General features: G+C 35.8%; 1 protein-coding gene across 2 annotated transcripts in view; it reads right to left on the bottom strand.

Annotated features, from left to right (window-relative positions):
* Positions 1-23186, bottom strand: part of Ccnyl1 (cyclin Y like 1) — a 36746-nt gene extending 13560 nt beyond the window's left edge. The window contains exons 1-5 of one of the 2 annotated variants that reach the window (XM_015481314.2): positions 22968-23186; positions 12122-12196; positions 10311-10345; positions 4434-4534; positions 1895-1930 (exon numbers count right to left, since the gene is read on the bottom strand). In XM_015481314.2, the coding sequence (XP_015336800.1) occupies positions 1895-1930; positions 4434-4534; positions 10311-10345; positions 12122-12196; positions 22968-22977 (257 nt within the window). In that variant the 5' untranslated portion in view covers positions 22978-23186. The remainder of the gene's footprint in view (positions 1-1894; positions 1931-4433; positions 4535-10310; positions 10346-12121; positions 12197-22967) is intronic. The other variant, XM_015481315.2, reaches the window with a different exon arrangement.
* Between the last annotated feature and the right edge of the window lie 582 nt (positions 23187-23768).

Genomic DNA, 23768 nt, shown 5'->3' with positions numbered 1-23768 from the left:
ACATTAAGACATTACTTGCATTTTCACTGCTGAACACTTGCAATGACTATAAAAACAAAAGTGAGTAAAACTACTGATTTCTCAGTATGAATGATACTAAGAGTCATTCTATTCTCCACTGCCACTTGCAGTTAAAAAATAATAATCCTGCTTTACAAAGCATGTTCTAGATGAAACAATAAAAAATAATGTCACTAAATCTTGACCTTCTTTTTAATATTCTGAATAAGTTGAAAGTTCACCTAAAGCTTCTGCACACTGAAATAATAATTGTGTTAAGAAAAAGCACTTGTGATTTAGCTGTGAGCTGAACAAACTGCTTATCATAGAATACTATTTTTATTTGAAAAGATAAAATATTCTCAAAAATGAAGAATGAGGCAGGCATGGTGGCGCACACCTGTAAACCCAGCAGCTCAGGAGGTTGAGGCAGGAGGATTGCAAGTTCAAAGCCAGCTTCAGCAAAAGCAGGGTGCTAAGTAACTCAGTGAGACCCTGTCTCTAAATAAAATACAAAATAGGGCTGGGGACGTGGCTCAGTGGTTGAGTGCCCCTGAGGTTCAATCACTGATTACCAGCACCCCCCCCCCAAAAAAAAAAAGAATAGTGAGCCTGTCACTTCAAGGAAAATAACAAGTATTCACTGCAAGGATAAAATTTGGGCTGTCAAGGTGAGATCAAGATTTTTGAAAACCTGTACCTTCTGCTATAGACTTGACAGTTTCTCAATCCCTTGAGACTTTTTGATAAGATTGGAGGCAATACTAATGAAAGTGAGTCTTCAATACTATAAAGAAATGTGAACTAACACTTTCCAAATGACCATCACGATATTATAAAATCATGCACTGGTCAAAGATTTATTCCTTCTGCAAGATACACCAATGAATACTAATAACATGTTCATTGATACAAATCAAAATTTCATTGTAACTAATTTAAGAAACTAACTTTTTATAATGTTTTAGTGTAATGTTAAAGGGTATCCACAATTATCTGAAAGTTTTAAAAAATACAACTTTTTCCAAAATTAATATCTGCATGAGACTAAGTTATCTCATTGTTTCTTCAAAACAAATTGCAAACAAAGTCAGAGAAAGGCGAGAATCTAGTTGTCTTCTATTAGGCTAAATATTAAAGAGATTTGCCAAAGTGTAAATTATATCACACTTTTCACTCAACTGAAAAAGTGAAGAAAAACTTAAAATTATAGAGAATAACTATTTTTCATGATAAAAGTTAATAAGGTAGTTCTTTTTTTAATATATATATATTTTATATATAATATATATATTTATATATATTTTAGTTGTAATTGGACATAATACCTTTATTTTTTAATTTATTTTTATGTGGTGCTGAGGACTGAACGCAGCACCTCATACGTGCTAGGCAAGCTGCTCTACGGCTGAGCCCCAGCCCCAGTCCCAGTCCCAATAAGGTGGTTCTTAATCAGAGATGATTTTGTCCCTCAGGGATAATTTTTAGTTGTCACAATGTGTGTGGGGGATGCTACTGGTATCTAGTGGGCAGAAGACAATGATGCTGTTAAATATCCTACAATGCACAGCACAGCCTCCACAATAGGGAATTATCTAGCTCAAAATATCAACAGTATCAAGGTTAAGAAACCCTGTATTATTGTATATATAAATATATTTAATTCTCAACTTAAATTTCTAAAACAGTAAATGTCAACATAATTCACAGAAATAGATACTCTGGAATTTTAAGAGAGTTCTGAGAACAAAAAGAACAAAACTCCAAATGATACATCTCAAAATTGTAATAAAAGCACTCTACAGCTTATAATGTTTTATAGTTATGACCTATTAACTATATATCATGCAAAATAATTAGCTAGAATAATAAAACAGGTTTTTAAAGAGCTCACCTGTTCTTTATGTGGTAATATATTGCTAAGGTCACACTGAAAAGGAAAAAAAAAATATTTTAACAACTTATCTGTTATAGCTGACTTTTTTTTTTAAAAAAAGGTGTAGGGGACCTTCCAATCAGCCCTGAAATCCTCCAGTTCAGAACAGTACCATTGGGCATTTTACCCCTTATTTAATTCTGTTGATTATTACATACAAATTATTAAATATCTTCCCTGTTATTTGCCCGTCTACCCACAGAACCTTTCATCCCATACGAGTTGTATTTGTCCACATGCTTAAGTTTAAGCCATAGCTTTTTTTCCCCCCTGAAGTTAGGCCCAGCATTTCAATTGATTTAGTTACCCACCATTTTTTATTACCCTAAAAGTAAAAAAGTGAAAGTGCTATACACCAGATAAAATTACTTTTACATTACTAGTAGAAAATTAGTAAGTGCTCACAAAAGATGAAAACAGGTCTAGCCCATCCTGAATAAGCAGTGCTGACAATGTAGCATAATACTAAACAGTATAATATTAATGGCAGATATTTCCAAACTGGAGTAAGTGAAATATTAATAAACAGACAACTCTTTACACATTATGTTACTGTATTCTTAAGTTATCCAAAGATTCTTTGTGTTAGGGGAAAAAAGGGTTCTCTTAGGTAAATTTTGATTCCATTTGCTCTGTCTAAAATGAAGCTCAAAATGAGGGAAGGCAAATCTGAATTTTAAAAGCAGGTGTATACACTATTTTAAATTTTAAATTAAAAAAATCAATATTACTGGCATCAAAGATGGATACTTCTATAGTGCTTCAAACAGTTTTATTTCCAAAATTGATTTTAAAATCACAGAATTTGATGTTATATGCTGAAAAAGGACCACTAAACCTTATATGGCATTTTCATCCAACAACACATTATACAAATAAAGGGGATGAAGGCTTAAATATGATTTGCCCAAGGTCCCACCGAACAATCAGAAACAGTTTTCTATACTCTTTAATAAGCAGTGGCTCCCAAACTTCGCTGCACATTGGAATTGCCTGAGGAGGTTTAAACAGAACTGACCTCTTGAGACATTCCAATTAACTGGGCATTAAGAATGATTTTAAAGTTCCCTAGGTAAGTGCAATGTGCAGCAAAATTTGAGATTGACATAGGGTTGAGATCAGAATCACCTGAATGTTTTGTGCACTTTATATCCACCACCAGTTTCCTAAAAGGCTTGTGAGTGTCTATGGATGAAGGGGAAAAGGAAGGTGGGAAAATGCATGTTTGTAGAAATGTATTCTGAAAAAAAGTCGCATAGGTGATTCTAAGAAGGCTTAGAATTCCCCTAAGAACATTCCCTTAAGAACAATGCACAGAATTTTCCTAAAAGTCAATTTGCCCTATTAATTCTCTCAATAAATCTTTCTTTCACCAATAGTGAATGTACTGAATGATTATTTTTAGAATTTAATGAAAGAAACTAAAACTTACTGTACTTCCAAACACAAGACTTCTAAACAACAAACTCAGTTAAGAGATCAAAAAGCATGAAACCTACATGTGTTAGCAAGGTTACTCTTTAAAATTATATTCTGAATTATACACTGAAACATCAGAATCTTTTGAATTCAAAAGAAGCCGAGGGTTCTAGCCAAAGTAGAGTGGTTTTTTAATCATGGCTATTTAGGGCTGAAAACAAACATTCAGTGATTACTCAAAAGATGCCAAATCTCAGAAAGGGCTTAGTTTTTGCTGAAACACAATTCAATCTCAACTACTGTTATATGTGTGAGAGGAAAGTTACATTACTGTGTGAACTTGCAGTTTTCAACTGAAGTAGAAGTTACTGATAATTTAATTAGCTAAGAAATTAAAAAGCTGGTATATTAGAAATAAAATAAGGCTAATTAGGCTTTTTAAACTATAAAGTAAAATTAGGGATAAGAATATTAACATTCTAAAAAAGCACTTTCCAAACTATGTTCAAAAAAAATCAATACTCACATCCCAAGAAGTCATTAATAATGTTCCCTGGACAACCCCAACATCGTGGGGGAAGCTCTCTACCCGGTTTTTGTTGATGTCATTTTAATAAGTTTAAAAGGTTCATCTTGGAGTGTTTTGAAAGTGCATCTTTTATTTCAAATGCCAATATGCTTTGGTGCCAGGAGTAGACTAGATAGTCCTTCCTCCTACAGTAGTTTCCAAAGTAGTTAACAAGTATTTTAGATATGAAACTCATAACTGTTTTTTTCCAGAAACATCTGATAAAAAGCACCTCTTCTTATGTTCAATAGTGTCTTAACAACATAAATGCATCAAATAAAGAGGTACACTTTTCCTGAGATTCCTATTTGCTAACTGGCTTTCCCTTTCACCAAAATGGAAATTGAAAACTCACATTTAGGTCCTTAAAAATCAATGTATACTTGACCCCAATTTTGTAAACTGAGCACTAAAAAGGACAGTCAATAGCTGAAATTACCAAGTATGGCTGGGATGCTTTTAGCAGAAAGGGGTCTGTCACTCAGCCCTTGGCAACCTAGTTGTACTCACCATTTTATTGTGGTTCTAAGATTAGGCTGGCTGACTGTGCTGTCATCTAGAAATATTGTTGAGCATGAGCTATACTTTTTAGTAAGCTGCCCTGGAGATACCTGAAGGGGAGGGAAATAGAAGAAAATGTCACAGTAAGTTAAATCTATAAAATGTGTTTATTTTCCTTGGTTAAAATGTCAAACGATAAAGCATTAAGATATTTCTTATACTCTGTGAATTGCCTGAGTGTGATATCATGTGTGGCTCTACAGGAAACCCATTGGAGGCTCTTAACTTCACAGATGATGTTTGAGGAATGGATTATAAAATGCTGCCCTTGGTATGGTACCTATAATCAAACCTGGCAAGCATATATTATGAATTAATCCCCTTAATAAATACTGGAAAAAGTTTAAAATAAGATTTCAGTGTTTTCCTCTTAAGCAATAAAAAGCAGTTGAGAAGGTTCTGTTTCTACTATTCAGTAACTACAATAAAATGTAATGCCTTAAATAATACCAGCACAAAAGCATTGTGCTGCACTAAATGAAAGCCTAATACCAAATTTACTGATTTTGCTAGTACTAAGTGTCTAAGTGTAATTACACAAATGTTTTGGAATCAGAGGCTATGTGCCAGGGCTATTTAATCACTAACAAGGCTTGGGACCATAGGTCTGAGTCTATTCTCATATGTAGAGGGTAAAATTATTGCCTTAAGATTCTTTCACATCCAAAATCAGATGATAAAAAACAACTTTGGGAATTTAGCTTTCACTTCACTTTTAAGTAGATTGCCATTACATTACATATGAAAACCTCAGCCATTCATTCAAGATTTTATTTAGTTTATTCTCTTATTTGATCCACATCACAACACCTGCCTCATTAGTGTTACTCTCAGCCCAAAGTCTTTTTCTTCCTTGCCCCAGAAGCTTGACTCCTACCTTCTGGGATACCTTTGCCAACAGCCACATCACAAAATTCATCCTCCAATTCAATACTTGCAGGGAGGTTATCTCCCATATAAGAAACTAAGCTGCTCCAAAGAAAGGAGGACTCTTACTGCTCCTATCTCCAGCTGCTGAGCATAAAATTGGGGACAAGTTAGGGAGTTCAACAACTGTCTGACAAATTATTAATTAATAATCAATTACAATTTGGAAGACAAATCTTGGTACAGATACAAATTAGTGAAAATTTACCTGAAATGATACTAAAGAGGTGACAATGAACTTTTTGAGGCCTCTAAATAAACTATCATTAAAACACTTTAGAAGTATCCATTTAATTGCAAAGGGTGCAAGGATATAGAGCAATAGTCAAATACTGAAACAGCCTAAACTACGTTAAAACAATTCTCATCCTTAAAAAGCCAATACCGAATCTCATCACTGAGTAGTTGAAGATTAACAGCAGCATTCTTTAAAACCACAGATTATCAATAATTTTAATGTTTTTTTTTTTTTTAAAAAAGCTAATTCAGATAAGCCTTCCTTCCTCCTATCAATATAATGGTTTTCATCATGATTTTACTTTCTCCCATCAGCAACCCCTACAAATAAATGAAAGATGGGACAGGGAGAAGACCTAGCTGAAAGTACAGAGCACTTAAAAGTCACCAGTAGTCCACAGTCAGAAATATCCATAAGGTACATAAAACTGCATTTTGCTTGTTTTAGATGTTTTTATGGCAAAGTCACTTTTTTTCCTTATTAACCAAAAGTGTATAACTACTTTGGAGGAATAAATTCTCCTTTTAACTAAAAATGTTTTAACTATATCTAAGTTTGGATATGTTTCTTAAGCTATTCAGTTAATATGTATACTGTTGAAAAAAATCACTACACTGGAATAAAAAAGAGGGACGAAAATGAATCAAAATGTAGACTACTTGGTAGAACTTTAGGTGATATTTTCTTCCATTTTCTCTATTTACAATTTTTTTTTTTTGTATCATGAATGTATATTGGCTTGTCTTTGAAAACATTAATGCCAAGTCATTCAAAAATTTTTAATTAGACGTGGTCTTACAAACTATGAAAGCTCCATTAATGAATCAGCAACTTACTGGCTAGATCCAACCAAAAAACATTCATCACTTCCCTTTAGTCCAGGCTTACTCTAAACTGATAAAGACAGAGGAATCATTCATTTTATAGGAAGAGTCATTTCTGTTACCTTCTCTCCCACTGTAATCAGGCCATTCCCAAATTTCAAGGTGACTAGAAAAGCTGAATGCAAAAACTCTCTGTTGCCAATATATAGCAAAGGACATACCATCACTTCCAGCTATTCAAACATTTCAATCTTGAGACAAGAGGGTGGCAGAACGAAGCCTCTAAGCAAAGCCTAGAATATAGCTGCCAACAAGTAACTTTCCCCTCAGCTTGCATGAAAAATTAGGACAACTTGCCCTTTATTGCTAAAACGTTACCACTGCTGGCTCACAACCACAAAAAACTACACTGACAAACATAAGGATATAAAATACAAATACTAAAAAAAAAAAAAGAAAACATTTCTGACAGATGGTTACTAAAAGAGACACAAACAATAGCATCTTTCTTCTTCCAATCAGCACAAATGATAAGGTACAGAATTTTGTAATTCTTACAGGAAAGGGAGTACTTAAGTAGACTTAAGGTCAAATGGCAAAGACTAGAAAATAATATCTACTAATCTGGTAAATCATAACCAGAACCTTACCATCAAAGGTCAAGAATTTGTTGAAATCCTGTCCCCACCCATTGACTTTTCCCATTGTGCCTATAGCCGCTTACCTATTAAAAAACAAAAACAAAAGCCTGAAATCCCCCCCCCCATATAATACATACTTGGGATATGTTCCTTTTTTTAATATTTATTTTTTAGTTTTAGGTGAACACAATATCTTTATTTCGTTTCTATGTGGTGCTGAGAATCGAACCCAGTGCCTCATGCATGCTAGGCGGAGCGCACTACCACTTGAGCCACATTCCCAGCCCCTGGGATGTGTTTTTAAGAATCAATAACATTTAATCAACCTCAAATTTTCTAACACTTTATGCATTCATGAAAACTATTCCAACTTTTGTTGCACAGTAACAAGACAATACAGCAGGATGTGTATTTGAAAGAATTCTAAAACATGGCCTTATATATGCTAATTACAGGTAAAACTTTTAAAAGTTTGGACCAATATCATTAAGCATATTGATTTTGAGCTTAGATATATACTTTAAATACAAGTTCTAAATTCATTTATTAAACATTGAAGATTGACCACACATATATACCCCTTTCCTCCTGAAATCTCATTAAAGGTATAAAATACAGGTTTATAGCTAAGACTAGGAGACAGGACAGAGAGATGATTTTTTAATGTTTGAAATATTAAAGTAGATAAAAGAATAGTAACATGACAGAAGAGTAGAAACACAACTCTGGTGGCCATGAAGAATCAATGGCAGGAATAAGCAAGCCAGTTTATCTCGCAGAACCCATAGAGACTCAGATTTCAGAGGCACAAAGCACCTTGGATGAAACATAAAACAAAGATAAAGGAGGGTCAATTGGAAATTTGTAGTTAGAACCCAAAGTCCATCTGTCCTCCATTTTATAGGGATCTAGATATTAATTCTCCAGATATATTAAACCTGACAGTTTCTGGGCTTAGAGTTACCATTCTCAGAGATACTGTGGGTAAAACCTGGAAAATAAGAGGAAAAAAATACATACTCCACACCTCCCTTTCCCAACTTCTGAAAAATAAGCAGCCATGCTTGTACTCCCTAGGCAGAGAAGTGGAAGATCCTCCTCTGAAGAAACTGAACTATCCAGAGTCAGGGCCCCCCAGATAATAAAAATACTGAGGTCCCAACAAATGAAAAGCTGGGCGTGGCCTCCAAATCCTTGGAGTGAAATCCATCAGTTAACAAGTCCTTCTCATACATGGTGCTTCAAACCAAACAAAGTCAGGGTCTACCACACATTTGAGGCAAGCCTCGAACGAAGGATTAAAAAAAGGAATTCATGGGAGTGCTTAAAATTTAAGAGTAAGTGAAAACTCAAGACAAAAAATTCAAGAGAAGGGCTGAAGAATCTCTAACTAGGACAAAAAGACAAACCAGAAAATGGGGAGGGAATAGAAATTGGACACTGGTGTAGAAATACTGTCAAAAAGGCCCAACATCTGAATGACAAGAATACAAGGGAAAAAAAAAAAAGAAAATATCAATGAAATACAAGAAAATTTTCTACAAAGAGCTAATCTGCAAACTAATGGCCCCAATAAAATAAAAAGGTTCCTAACAGCCAGGCGTGGTGGCACAAGCCTGTAATCCCAGTGGCCCAGGAGGGTGAGGCAAGAGGATTTTGAGTTCAAAGCCAGCCTCAGCAAAAGTGACTCATTAAGCAACTTAGTGAAATCCTGTCTCTAAATAAATGCAAAATAGGGCTGGGGATGTGGCTCAGTGGTTGAGTGCCCCTGAGTTCAATCCCTGGTATCAAAAATTAAAAAGGTTCATTAACAAGCCATATCATGCAACTTCAGAATCCCCCAGAGAGAGAAGATACTAAAGCTTTCAGAGAAGGTATGGGGGGAAATTTAGTAATTTTAGCTGGTTATATATAATGTAGAATACAATGGCAAAAATTTATAAATGAGGAGACAATAAAGAAATATCGGGACTGGGGCCGTGGCTCAGTGGTAGAGCACTTGCCTCATACATGTGAGGCACAAGGTGCAATCCTCCTCAGCATCATGTAAAAAAATAAATGAATAAATAAAAGATATTGTGTCCATGTGCAGCTAAAAAAAAAAAAATTAAAAAAAAAAAAAAAAAGAAGTATCTTCACCACTGGAATAATTCGTTTCAACCTAGAATCCTACTCATACTTTTACCAAATAGGAGGAGCATATTTATGTGCCCTTTCCCAGGAAAATGTACAAGAGGTATAAGACGACAGAGGGAAACACAAAAATTACAGGATCCAATACAAGAGAGCAGTTATTCGAGATCCCAGATGACTTCAGAAAGATACCCCAGGAAAAATAGGCAGAGACTGCTTAACAAAAAACCAGTCTGTTTTAGAGTAGAATGATGGAAGACTGAGAAGGGTTGCCTCCAGGAAAAAAAGACTAAACAGATGTGGTTTAGTAAAGGAAAATGTTTTTTTTATAGGCATGTGACAAATGTTAAAACATTTGGGGGGAGCAGACAAGTGAAAATAGGAAATTCCACAAAAAAATTGAAGAATATGAAAGCAAAGAGGCCAGTGAGGGGGCCACTTACTACATGTGGCTGTGTGAGTTAATGTTCATTAGGAAATGGCGGATTATCACAGGAGGAATACAGAAGTGCTCAGACTTCAGAAATATCTTTTTAAGAGGAAAATTAAGGGTGAACAGGAGGTGGCACAAAGTACAATATGACAGCAGTGAAAAATACTTGCAAGTCAATGTAAATATCCATCAGTGATTTAATAATAAAATGTGATACATGTCAAGGAAATACAGCAGGGGAATAAGGTCACAGTGGAATGAGGAAGCTAAGCTTTCACCTGCTCCAAATTATAGGAAATCAACAGCTAATGCTAAAAACTGACTAATAGTTTGTTACTTTAATTAAAAAAAAAAAAAAAAAAAGACCAAAAAATTAAGGCAAAATATTTCAGGCATATCTTTATATCACAACCATGTTACTGAAATTTAACTGTCAGAAACCTTTAAAAACTGGACATTACTAAGTCAAAGATTTCCCTGAGTAAATTTAATACTTAAGAAATTGGAGAGATTTAGAAAATCCACAAAAAGTGGACCCTGCTAACATTAATGAATCACCATTATATATATTTTTTTAAAAATCACAGTAGACATACTTTTAATTCACTATAAGTTTAACTGTTTACTTACATGGTTTAAATGGTTGCTCTTCCTCTTTTCACGCACTAAGAATAAAAAAAAATTAACTGATCAATTCTGGTACAAATGTCATAGAAAAATAAAAAGTAGCTAATTATCTGATGAATTACCAATATACAAAATGACAAAGTTCAATTCTTTTTAAAAATAATTTCCAACAAAATTAATTATCTGAATTTTCTGGCAAGATAAATTTCATAATAAAATCAAAAACTTAGTTCTACTTTTTTACTAGCAGATAATCTATTATACATAAATGAGAGACTCTCCATATACAAAAGGGGCAAAACAAATTGAGCTAGGTAGGAAATATAGCTAATAAGATAGTACACATACTGCATACCTGAATCATTAAATAGTAGTATTTTCTAGTTCTACATTTCCTTACCGATTACTTTAATTACAAGGATCTAAGAGGTGATAGCTCTAGGAAACTGTTTTTGGCTAGGCAGCCATTTCTAGATGCATCTGAATCCTAGAAATATCCTGAACCACCTATTGATAATCTACCAAAATAAAAAAATTAGTGGGCCTTTATACAATTGGAAAGTAGCTTATCTTAAATTTAAATTTTTAAATGAGTGTGCTAACCTAATTGAACATGATTATCTATAGCACACTGATTTCATATGCTCTAATTAAGGCCAGAAAAGTATATGCTCCTAAGAGGGACTTGGGCCACACTTTGTTTCCCACACTGCCTCCTCCTTTAACGCTAGACGGCACTATAGTCACACATTCCTTCCAACTAAAAAGAGCAGCAGGGATAGTTTTTTACTTCCTCACACTCTAGAATACAGTTCTTAAAGAAACTGAGACATAGCAATGCTAATCAGAAATGGCCAGCTGAAGATAGGAAAAGTACACACATAGCAACCACCAATTTTTACTGTGCTACATTACCCCAAATATAATACAGAACCCTCCACTTTTTATATTCTTCTTGTTGTAATAAACTAAATCAGTTTTGCCTTTAAATTTTTTGGTTTTTTTTAGTTGTACATGGACACAATGCCTTTTTTTTATGTGATGCTATGATAAAACCCATTGCCTTACACGTGCTAGGCAAGTGCTCTACCACTGAGCCACAACTCCAGCCCCTCATTTTTGCTTTTTAGCAAAAAAAGGATCTGACCAAACATTAAGAAAAACAGCACAGATGAAGAAAAATCCTACAGTTTTAATGGTTCATCCTAAAACAAGCAGGGCACATGAAATTTACACTAGTTTCAGACACTGGCTAACCTCTTGGGAAACACCATAATTCATGTTTGTTCCAGTTTTTAATACATTAGGATGAAAAAGCTTTGAATGGCTTAAAAGTTCTGAGTAGGATAAATCAAGATGTGAGACAGGCTCATTTATTTAGAGGATTGTAAAATGAGCTCAAAATCAGATTCAATCCCGATATGTAAAAAACTGATTTTTTAAAATTTGTTCATATGAAAACCTAATTAAAACCTAAATCATTATTTATCTTTAAAACATGCTCTGAGGATCAAGGGGGAAGGGTAAAAAATAATATGGAATACTACTTATAAATCAATGACCACTTCTAAATTGTGTGGCAACTGTCTTTATTAAGAGGTAACAAAGTGTATAAACACAAAGTCTACCTGTATTAATTAAAGGAGAGTATATATCATCACATATTAAAAAGTCATGTAGAATATATGTAACATTTAAAATTTTAAAGCAATGTAAGAGTTCTTCTAAATATTTTCTATGATATACCATATAAAATAGTCCTTTCTTTGGTAGGGAAAAATATTGTCTTACCATAGGGAAAAATATTGTCTTACCATCTGTCTGAGATTTGCTCAGGAAAATTGTGCTTGCCCTTGGATGGTCAGAAGGGTTTGATTCCAAAGCTAAATCTATAGAGAAAGAGAAAAGATGTGATAATTTAGTTCAATAAAAGAGTAGATGGTTTTTAAAATAGATACATATCAGATTTAACCACTTTCAATAGTCTTAGAAAAAATTTTAGTTATGAACATGTAGGAAACAAGCAACAATATAAAAACGCTACAGGGTAACTGTAAAATCCTTGATTCTCTCCGCACATGTGGAGCAAAACCAGGTTAGGCTGGGTCTTAGACCTTTTTTAAAAAAAAATAATTGAATGCAACTCTTAGATAAACCGTTTACAAGACCACCTCTTCTTGTCCTCCAGAAATGCAAGCACTCTTCTCTGTGCTGATATTACCAGCACATTTCAGGAACAGTCTCAACTAGTGATGCCCTGGCCAATTACTGTCAAACACTGGCTCAACATATCAAATATGCCAAAACAAGATTGTTTTGACAAATGTTTTTCAGACAATCACAAGGCTAATTCTAACTTCTTTCAACAAGTAAATTAATCTAGTTAGCTTTGGCTTATTTGTGGGCTATTCCTCATGGCAGATATAAGAGGACTGCATAAAAATTCAATGTCCTAACCTACAAAAACACTTCCATGAAAAAAACTGATTAAAAAACAAAAACAGAAACTTCTGTCCTTAATTTCCAAGACAACACTCTTCTCTCTTCATTCTTAATCCCTACAGTCCACATTGGGATCAAGATGTGATAATCTATTTAGTCAAAACTATAGACAGATTCATAAATTTTGTTTATAACTTTGCCATCATGGGACAACAAAAGTTGTCAGAATGTGGGAACCTACAACACTCCTCAGCAATGTCCATTCTCAACCCATTTAAGAAGATGGACCAAGATCTAAACAGAGTAACAGTAAGGCAATTATTTCCCAAACCATATTTTAGTAATTGTCCTACTTTAAAAGAAAAAAAAGAGAAGGATTCAAAGTCCAAATCTCAAAACACTACCATCCAAGGCTCTTACAAAATCAACATGTATACTGATATATTACTCAGTATATTTCACAAATTTGTCTACTTAAAATACTTTCTCCCCCTCCAAGTAATATTGTTAGAATCTTGCATGAACATAATTTGGGACTTCCTGATTTAATAGAAATCCAATTCATCCATTTTAATGGTACTGTCAAGATCATCAGAAACTTAGATATTTAAGCCAATCACTCTGTCCTTCATGGAAATTTATTCACATAAGTTTATTAAACTGCTTTTGAAGAAAACTATTCTTATGTAAAAGACCCACAAAACAGTTTCACATGATGAAAGGATGATGAGACAATGTTAGCTATGTGGAAAAATAAAATCATGTGAGCACAGAATGACAAAAAGATTTTCATAGCTATCTCCCTAAAGCTTCTGAAGGGATTTGGGACTACTTCCTCCCCCAAATAAAGCAAATATATTACAATTTGAATTTAAAACATAATTTGCAGAATTATTAAAGTATCTTAAAAGTTTGCAGAAATAGCCATATTATATATTAACAACAATGTAAGGATAAAACTTAATTCAAAATGTTCAATGGAAGTCTAGGGAAATTAAGTATCACAATTACAGAGGAGCAGGCTTAAAACACACACACACACACACATAAAAATCCTAAAATCAAAATATGCTACTACGAATATTAAACAACATTTAGGGAGAGGTATAAAAGAAATTACAACCCGCAGACAAAAAGCAAAATTAGCCCAAGTGACAAGCTGACAACTCTCTACCTCCCATCCTAGGTTTTAAGGTGGGCGCAAGACCCTGGGCTAGACAATTAATTAGAGCTCACTTGAGACTTACCAAGTTCTAGAGGAAAACGGCAAAGCTATTCTCTAGAACCATTAACTAGCCTAGTCAGCAGCTGTTGCTGGCTAACTTTGCAATCCTGAGAAATAAAGCCTTTTCAGGTGAGATGAACAGCGGGGGAAGAACTGAGATAGGTTCTGAGATCATGTAATTCCCGAGACAGGTTGTACCTAATCTCTGAAATTCTTGTTATACAAGTCTATTTAGATATAGATTTTAACTTGCAAATGTAAAAGACCTGCTTAATCATCAGTATTAATGAACATACCAAAGGTGGCGATGGATTAAATTATCACTTGCTCATTTAATGAATCTTATTAAACAGAAATTTGCAAAAGCCAAATTTAAAAATTATCAATACTCTTATAACCATTACTTTTAGTTGCTTTTCTTATTATTTTATTATTATTATTTTCTTATTATTTTTTTAAAAAATAATAATTATTATTTTCTTATTATGTTTAAAAAACTGCTCTTGAGGTTGTGGCTCAGTGATAGAGGACCTTGGGGTTCAATCCCCAGTATGGTAGGGACAGCTCCCGGGCTGGGATATAGCTCAGTGGTAAAGTATTTGTCTAGCATGTCTGAGGCCCTGGGCACTACAAACAAATGAACAACAAAAAGACAGAAAATCCTCTTATCAGTATACCATTTATGTCTTATTACATGAAAATGATTTCTACCCCCCTCTTACAGTATATTTACTATTTAATGCATACATACATAATGATGCAGCCAAGTGTCATTCCTATACTTAATCTATTCCGGGGGAATTTAGGCACTTATAACATTCTATTCTAATATTATGAAGAAAATCTCCAAGTGCATAGTTTTTAAATTATTCTTTTTATTTCCTTGGAAAGACTTATAAAAGTGGGATGACTAGAAAAGCTTGGATCATTTTCATGGTTCAATATGTACAGTGCTAAAACTGCTTTCTAAAAGAAGAGCACAAGCTAACAATTATAACAATAAACAGTTTTAATTCCTACCCCAGTTTTGGATACCTAAAAAAGAAAAAAGTCCTGTTATGTGAATGAGGCACATTACCGTGACTCTAATTGACTATTCTCTAGTGGTTAACAGTGGTATTTCCATTTTGGTGAGTTTCATATATTTATATATACTGTAGGCACTGTATCCACTAGGGCCTTAGGGTTGTCAATTTACGCAAGATCTTCAGAAAATACTGATTTTTGTCTTTAGCCCACCATAGTTTTCTATATAACTTGCATTTCTGATAATGCTAAGTACCAGATGTTGGTATTACATGTATAGAATGGACATTTAAGCCATTAGATAGTAAACTCATATACATACTATTATTTCTGCAATCTCCATTAAATCTACTGCCAAGAGCCTAAGGAGACTCTGATAAATCACACTACACTATTTCCACTATCACAAAGGTAAAACTGCCCACTATGAAGCAAGGCATCAGGTCCCACAAACATGCACACAGCATACATAAATTTAGAGATGTCAGGAAATAAAAATACATGAATTGCCATGCATCTTATGATGTGGATCCCTTTAAAATCATTTAAGAAACCAGTAAAAATGTTTTAAATTAAGAAAAATATTCTTTTATCTCAATGATTAGGGGTGTTGTGATTAAAATTGTAAGACAGACTTTGTATTATCAATTTAAATTGTAATTTAATTGGCAGTATGACAGGCTGACATTGAAAAAGCACAACTTAAAAAAAATTAAACTCCAGTCTTAATGTAAACATCTTTGATATCAAAAACTGCTTTTTCGGGCTGGGGATATGGCTCAAGCGGTGGCACGCTCGCCTGGCATGCACGGGGCGCTGGGTTCGATCCTCAGCACCACATAAAAATAAAGATGTTGTGTCCACCGAAAACTAAAAAATAAATATTAAAAAACCTGCTTTTCTCTAGTCTATCAGTTGTTATGACCCACTCTGACTGCATAGATATTAAAAAATGTGAAAAGCATATGCGACTAACTGAAATACATTACTAAAGGCTGAAAAGTATTGAAGTAACCATAAACTGTCATGAAATTATTTCCTAGCCAGGTGTGGGGGCACATGCCTGTAATCCCAGCGGCTTGGGAGGCTGAAACAGGAGAATATCGAGGTTCAAAGCTAGCCTCAGTTAACTGTGAGGCACTAAGCAACTGAGATCCTGTCTCTAAATAAACCACAAAAATAGGGCTTGGGATGTGGCTTAGTGGTCAAGTGCCCCTGAGTTCAATCCCCAGTATCAAAAAAAAAAAAAAAAAAAAAAAAANTTTTTTTAAAAAATAATAATTATTATTTTCTTATTATGTTTAAAAAACTGCTCTTGAGGTTGTGGCTCAGTGATAGAGGACCTTGGGGTTCAATCCCCAGTATGGTAGGGACAGCTCCCGGGCTGGGATATAGCTCAGTGGTAAAGTATTTGTCTAGCATGTCTGAGGCCCTGGGCACTACAAACAAATGAACAACAAAAAGACAGAAAATCCTCTTATCAGTATACCATTTATGTCTTATTACATGAAAATGATTTCTACCCCCCTCTTACAGTATATTTACTATTTAATGCATACATACATAATGATGCAGCCAAGTGTCATTCCTATACTTAATCTATTCCGGGGGAATTTAGGCACTTATAACATTCTATTCTAATATTATGAAGAAAATCTCCAAGTGCATAGTTTTTAAATTATTCTTTTTATTTCCTTGTCAAAATATTCAAGGGAGAGGGTAATGACCAAGAAATTATTGGAACTTGCTGCATCACAGTATACTTCAGAAATATACTGATTTTAACATTGATTTCAATATATCCTAATTAAATAGATGTCAGCAGTTTCGGGGCCAACTTCTGGTCATCTATTTATTGAAAGGCTCAATACATTTACTGACCTGTTCGATTTTCCCTTACTGTACATTATAAGAATACACAAATGTTTCAAGTGCCACAATCACCATGCAAACTTAATGATTTTATCTCTGAGTCCACATTTTCTACCATCAGGTAATTCTCCACCTGGCAGCCTTGAGCTGGCCAGCCTCAGCAGATGGCAACAGCAGAGCTCCTACATCCTGATAGTGCTGGCTCCTATCTGGTTTCTCTTTTCTAGCCTCTGGTGGTACTAATTCTGGCTTCCAATTCATTTCTGGACCTGCATATCCATCAGTTCTCAGTCTTGCCCTGTTTTAATTTTCCATCTATGTTTTAGTGAAAATGACTGAAATGTGACATTTCAGACACAGTAATATACCTTTCCTCCATTATATTTTTCTTAAGAGCACTTTACTCAATTTCTTAGACTTCTAAGAACATTCCTAGGTTACAAGATACTACCTTCCATTTCATTGTATAATATCCAATGCTACTGTTTAAACAGTAAGACTTAATTATTTTAATATTCTGGGGGGCAGGGAAGGTAGCATCCAAAGAAGCCTGAGTCAGTCTATAAATTATTTTGCTATATGCCACATATCTGGAATTTACATTCTTGAACTACCAAGTTTTATTTTTCAAAACCTTGGAAAATTTAATTTATACTTTTCAGAGGCTATCTTCTCATATGTAAAACAGTTTTAATTGCTATACTGGCTAACCTAAAACACTGAGAATCAAATGAAATGCAAGATGAGTCTTTACAGTGTATATTACAATCACAAAACAAAGCTTTCACAAACTCAAAAATAAACAAATAAACATTTAGAATTTCACTGGAAAACTCATACCAAAAATAACATCCCAAAATAATACATTGAGCAAACACACTTTTGCTACCCACTAAAGGAAAAGGTACATACAAGATCATCAAGAATTCCTCCCAGTGTTGGAGTTTTAAATATGCAAATGCATATTATTTTCCTTGCTTTAATGTAGATTACTGTATTTTTTAAAAAAATGTATACTTTGGAGATCATTCCATAAGCATTCTTTTTTACAGCTCTATAGAGATACAAAGATACTTACATAGTATTTACATTCACTATATGGATGTCCCAGTTTCTTTTACCAGTCCCTTACAAGATATTTGTATTGTCAACATTTTGCTATTGAAAATGATACAACAAACTTTGTACATGTGTTGTTCCATATTTGTGGTGATGTACCTTTAGAATAAATTCCTTTAAGCAGGACTTCTGGATTAAATGTATCTGCAGTGTTGTGAGATTATGCCAAATGCTTATTGATGGGGTCAAAACATTTTGTATTTCCTTAAGCAATACATGAATTTAACCACCTTCATGGCCTCACCCCCAAGATTGTACTGTCAAGTTTTAGGATTTTTCTCCCCAAAGAGAAATTGCCACAGTTTTCATGTGCATTTTTCTTATGTGTGAAGGTATGTTTAAGGATCACTTGAATTCCTTTTTCTGTGACTTGTCTATTCATCTTTGTTAACATTTAGATTCACTCAATTTCTTTCTTTTTTTTTTTTGTACCAGGGGTACCAATTCAGGGGTACTGAGCCACATCCCCAGCCCCATTTTACATTTTATTTAGAGACAGGGTCTGTCTTACTGAGTTGCTTAGCACCTTGCCTTTGCTAAGGCTGGCTCTGAACTCACAATCCTCCTGCCTTAACCTCCAGAGATGCTGGGATTACAGGCATGCGCCACCATGCCGGCCTCAATTTCTTTAAATTAGCCATTTTAGGCCCTTATTAATATTGCTTTTTTGTCCAGATCACTATTGGCTCTCCCCTGAACTACTGGCACCTGCAGGTAGGTCTCCCTGCTTCCAACCTTGCTGCATCACAATGCAGTCTCACAGAACAGCTATTTTTTTTTTTTTGTTTTTGTTTTTAAAATATTCCCTTATCTCTAATCCTCCAATGGTTTCCCAATACTACTGAAGTCCAGGTTCTTTGTCAAGATCTGCTGGGCATACAATGCCTTACTTAGAACATCACGTTCCTCCTGGCATCCCTTTCACTCTGCTACAGTCAGCCTTGTGTACTGTCCTTTCCCACCAGAAGAAACCCAAAAGGAGTTATCCCTCTGCAAGGAAGGTTCCTCCCACCATACACAGTTCCCTCTCATTTTTAGGACAGCTTACACATCACTAAAGGAGAACAGACATCTTTCACCACCCCACGTAAAGACATTTCAAACTGCTCTCCTACCCAATCATTAGCCGGTTGCTTTCTTCTCACCAACTCACTACCTGATATTTTTGATTTTTTATGTGCTTCCTACCATCTCTATTCTAGCATGTAAGGATCAGGGTTAGGAAGAGCGCTCTTATATACCACTGTTGGCCCTAGATCTGGAAAATTGCCTGATCATTCAAAGGTACTCAATAAATGTTAGTGTACTCAAAACCAGTTAAGTTGCTCCTGTTTGCCCATTATCATCTAAGATTTCTTTTAATGCTGTTTCTTATTTGACACCTAAAATCAGCATTATTTGCAGATCTCTTAGAGTGGTAGCTATTCAGAATTAAAAACATGAAATAAACTACCAAGTACCGAAAAACAGAGTTCTAATGTCCAGCAAAACGTCAATTATAACTAATTTCACATAAGAACATTTAATACTAAAAATACCTTAACTGCAAAATGACTCATCCTAAGGACTTAAATTGTGTCACAAAGGAAAATATGCCATCTGAATTCTATAGTAGAAAGGTCATCAAAATGTGTTTTTATCTGTGTCCCCAGAATCAAACATTTAATGGTCCCGTTTGATTTTACTATAAAAGATGCCCAATGATAAAGGTTAGGGAAATAAATGATGCTCTAACTACTCAACAATACACTAGCAGTTATTAAAAAAAAAAAAAGAAGCAAGCACTGGCATGGAAAGGCATCCTGGAGCACTCTGCATATATCAAGCACTGTCCCAGGGACTTTGTGTCTTATTTCATTGTTTTAAAAAAGTTAAAAAGCAGCACATAGAGTGATTTCATTTTTATAAAATAAACAGAATGTTATAATTATATGCATATAAAAGGGTCAGAATAATCAACACCAAAGTTAGCCTTGGTGTGAATGAAAGACTTTTCTGTTTTTACTAATCTTTTACATTAAATACACTTGATAATGTAATTAAAATGGGGAACTGGGGTTGTGGCTCAGTGGTAAAGTGTTTGCTTCACACGCATGGGGCAATGGGCTTGATCCTCAGCACCACATAAATAAAATAAAAAGGTATTGTGTCCATCTACAATTTTTTTTTATTTCTTAAATATGGTAGGAGGGCGGTAGAGGAATGGTGGTGGGGAAAGGGTAGTAAATCATCTACTAGAAAGAGGACAGATCTGTTGCCCAGGGTTGTTGTTGTTTGTTTTGATTTGTTTTGGGTACTCGGGATTGAACCCAGGGATACTAAGTCACATCCCCAACCCTTTTTGTATTTTATTTAGAGACAGGGTCTTGCTGAGTTGCTCAGAGCCTTGCTAAATTATTCACTGGGATTATAGTCCGTGCCACCACACCTGGCTGCCCAGGACTTTTTTCACATCATATTGCCAATTTATTCCCTATCCTACCCCCTTCAAAGGGGTCACCTGAAAGAGCACTCTTAGCCAGCAAATTAGCAAAGCTCCTAAGTTTGGAGCATAAAAGGCTATATGAAAAGTTGAGTAATAAAATTGGATAATAAGATCTTACTACTTCATTTTGTGATACTGATATTACCATCAGTTATATTAGATACACTGTTCAAATAAAGGCCAACTACTTGAGTCTATTTGAAATCCATATTAGGTTCTTAAGAACAGCTCTGAAATAATCTTAAGAAATACTGTTCTGAAATGTTTCAAAGAGTAAAAAGTACATCATCATACTGTACGGTTTAATCTAAAAAAAAATCAATTCTTCATTGTAGAAGAGGTAAAATGTTTTATATCTAAGGTATTTCTTAGTTTCCAGGGAAACCAATGTAAAATTGTCTGAAATAAAGATATTAAAAGCAAACTTTCAATGTACTTATACTTTATATTTGGTGCTCTAACTTGTTTCTAAGGAAACTTAAGAATAATAGCCAAATGTTGAAACTGGGTTCAATCCTTAACACCACATTGAATACATACATACATACATAAATGTATTGTTTATACAACTAAAAATATTTTTAAAAGATGGGAGTAAATTGTAAGAGATGGGTCTACTTTATAAATGCATTTTTGAAAAGTTTTTTCTTAGGATCTGAATTTGGCATATCTGCAACTCTAATCAGACATAGCCAGTTCCTATCTTCCTTTCTTCATCATAAATGCAGGAATAATACACATATGCTTCCTTTGTATTTGGAAGGGTCAAATGAGATCACACATGAAAATGTTGTGAATACTAAAGATTTAAATAAAGGTTTTACTTGAAATCTATCCAAACTACCCCATCTACTAATTGGTTTGAAAATCAAACTTACCTTTCACCACCCAAGCAGAACAGCTTTCACATGTACTTACATGCTTTATTTTTAAAGGTACAATTAATGCATATATTTGTTCATTCTTTCACAATTTTTAAATATTCTGAAAAGTTACAAAGGCATGTCCATCATGAGCCTTAATTATTCTAACATAAAGAAAGTAAGTGCCAGGCTGGGGAGGTAAGCTCAGTGATGGTCTTTGCCTAACATGCCTGAAACCCTTAGTTCAATTCCCAGCACTGTGAAAACAGAGAGGGGAAGAAGAGACACAAACAAGCAAAAGAAACCAAGAGTCCAACTAAAATTTACATAGAACTATAAGACATCTGCTCCATAGTAATGAAATAATCTCTGCCATTTAAATGAAACAAATGGGTCAGCAGGGCAAACATCTGTAGAATACAAAGTTTTCCATTTCAAAAGATTTAAGTCTTCATTCAAGAACCACTCAGTTACTCAGAATTATATTTACCTAGATGCGTCCATTTTCAAAATTCTATGGTAAAAATCAAAGGTTCCCTTTTCTTCTCTCACCTCCCATCCCTCACGGTTTAGAGCATGAAAAGCTTTCCTTTCACTTAAACATTCTAAGTGCTGAACAGGATTCTAGTGATGGGAGGGGGGGAGGGAAGGAGGGGAAGCCATGGAAACAAACTAGAGCCGGCAGGGTCTGGCATTTTAATTTCCAAAACCATTACATTACTAATTAAAGCCTAAATTTGTTTTGACTATTTTGAAACGTTTGACCAGCAATCTCATGGACCACCCTCACCTCTCCTCCCCTCCAGAGATAAATGAAGTCCGCTAAGTGACTGAGTAGGGCTTCAGACACATTTGTCAAAGTGGGAATTAAAGTAATCGGAACTCCGTGGGTAATGTTCTTTGGGTGAAAAACAAAAGCAAAAACCGAAGCCCTAGCAGTAACCTTCGACACTTTTCAGAGTTATTTTAAGGCCCCCTTTCCCGGTTTTTTTCTTTTGTGTTCAAATTACAGTTGGAAAGAATAAAGCAGTTCTATCCAGGAGACTTAAAACAGTCTGCTTAATATCAAATAAACTCCTATGGCAACCTCTATTTGAATCTAAAGTAATCCTCAAACGTTTGGGTCTGAATTGCTCGAATATCAGCTACCTTAACCGGTGTTTGGAATAAACAATCAGGTTCTCACCTGGCTTCTTCACTTAGGTACCATCTGGATAGATAAGGATAGGGAGGATGGGATGGATACTCCGAAGTTGGGGCAACTGAATTTTCACTAAGCAAAGGAAGCAAATATACCAAAACAGTCGTCCAGAGTCCCACGAGACACTGAATAGAAAGAAAACCAGAAAGGGCCGAAAACTGGAGGGTCCCAGGACAGCTTGGGGAATGTGAAAGGGGGCAAGAACTGGGCGGCAAAATAGGGAGGGAAACAAGCTGGCCAGACGGGGAGGGGAAAGAATAAGGGGTGGGGACGCCAAGCAGAGCCAGCTAGCATCCCGGTGCCCAGCCTTGGAAAAGCCGGCTCTGGGCAGGAAGGAGCTCGAGGCGGCGGCTGCCTCCCGAGGACCCTGAGGGCGGCGGAGGCCAGAGGTGCTTCCTAGAGCGGACGGGGTCCACCGCCTCCTTACCTTCCGGCATCTCGCGGTCACTGATGTGCTGCAGGTGGTGGCCCTCGCCGGCTCCAAAATCTAACTCGGCGGGCTCCACGGCAGCGGGCGCCGGCGCTACGGCCNCGGCCGCTTTCTCAGAGCCGACTAGTCTGCGAGGGCGGCGACCAACCCGGCTTATTTAAAAGGGGTGGGGACCCGACCAGCGCTGAGAGGCGCAGCCACTGCCGGCTGAGAGCGGGGTCAGAGCTCCTCCTCCTTCCGCCGCCGCCTCCCGACTGAGGGCCGCTAGCCTGGCCTGCACCTGCCAACCGGAACGCGTTCTGCGGTCACCTGGTTACGAGCAACCAATCAGACCCAGAGTTCTCTCCACGCGCCCGCCTGGAACCCAGGCACGTGACTCACGATGCCCCGCCCCGTCCACGAGTGCCCCGCCCCTCGCGAGCGGCGTCCGGCACTCGGGTTTCCATTCATCGTAGGCTTCCCGGAGCTTTCCGGTCTTGGGGGAAACAGCGGGCGTTGTTACTCGAGACCGTCTCGGTTAACAGACTCTGCAGAAAGCCCCGGTTAGTAAAGAGCTGGTTCCGTTAGCAACTGGATTTTTCGGAGTCTGACAGCTTTCATTCGCTCAAGGAACTTAGTTACACCAGAATTGTTGATCATTTTTGTAACTAAATGCTCCTCTCTCGTCTTCGAAGGAGTGTTGCTTTTTACATTAAATTTGACTGTAGCAACCCCAGGAGGCCTGGCCCTACTTTCAATAAACAGTTGTGGCTGTGTGTCTTAAATGAAACACGAGGACATGTCAACCCCCACTTCCTC

This window comes from Marmota marmota, unplaced genomic scaffold, assembly GCF_001458135.2.
Source record: "Marmota marmota marmota unplaced genomic scaffold, marMar, whole genome shotgun sequence".
Lineage (NCBI taxonomy): Eukaryota > Metazoa > Chordata > Mammalia > Rodentia > Sciuridae > Marmota > Marmota marmota.
The sequence above is the reverse complement of the archived record's forward strand: the minus strand, read 5'-3'. Positions and strand labels throughout refer to the sequence as shown.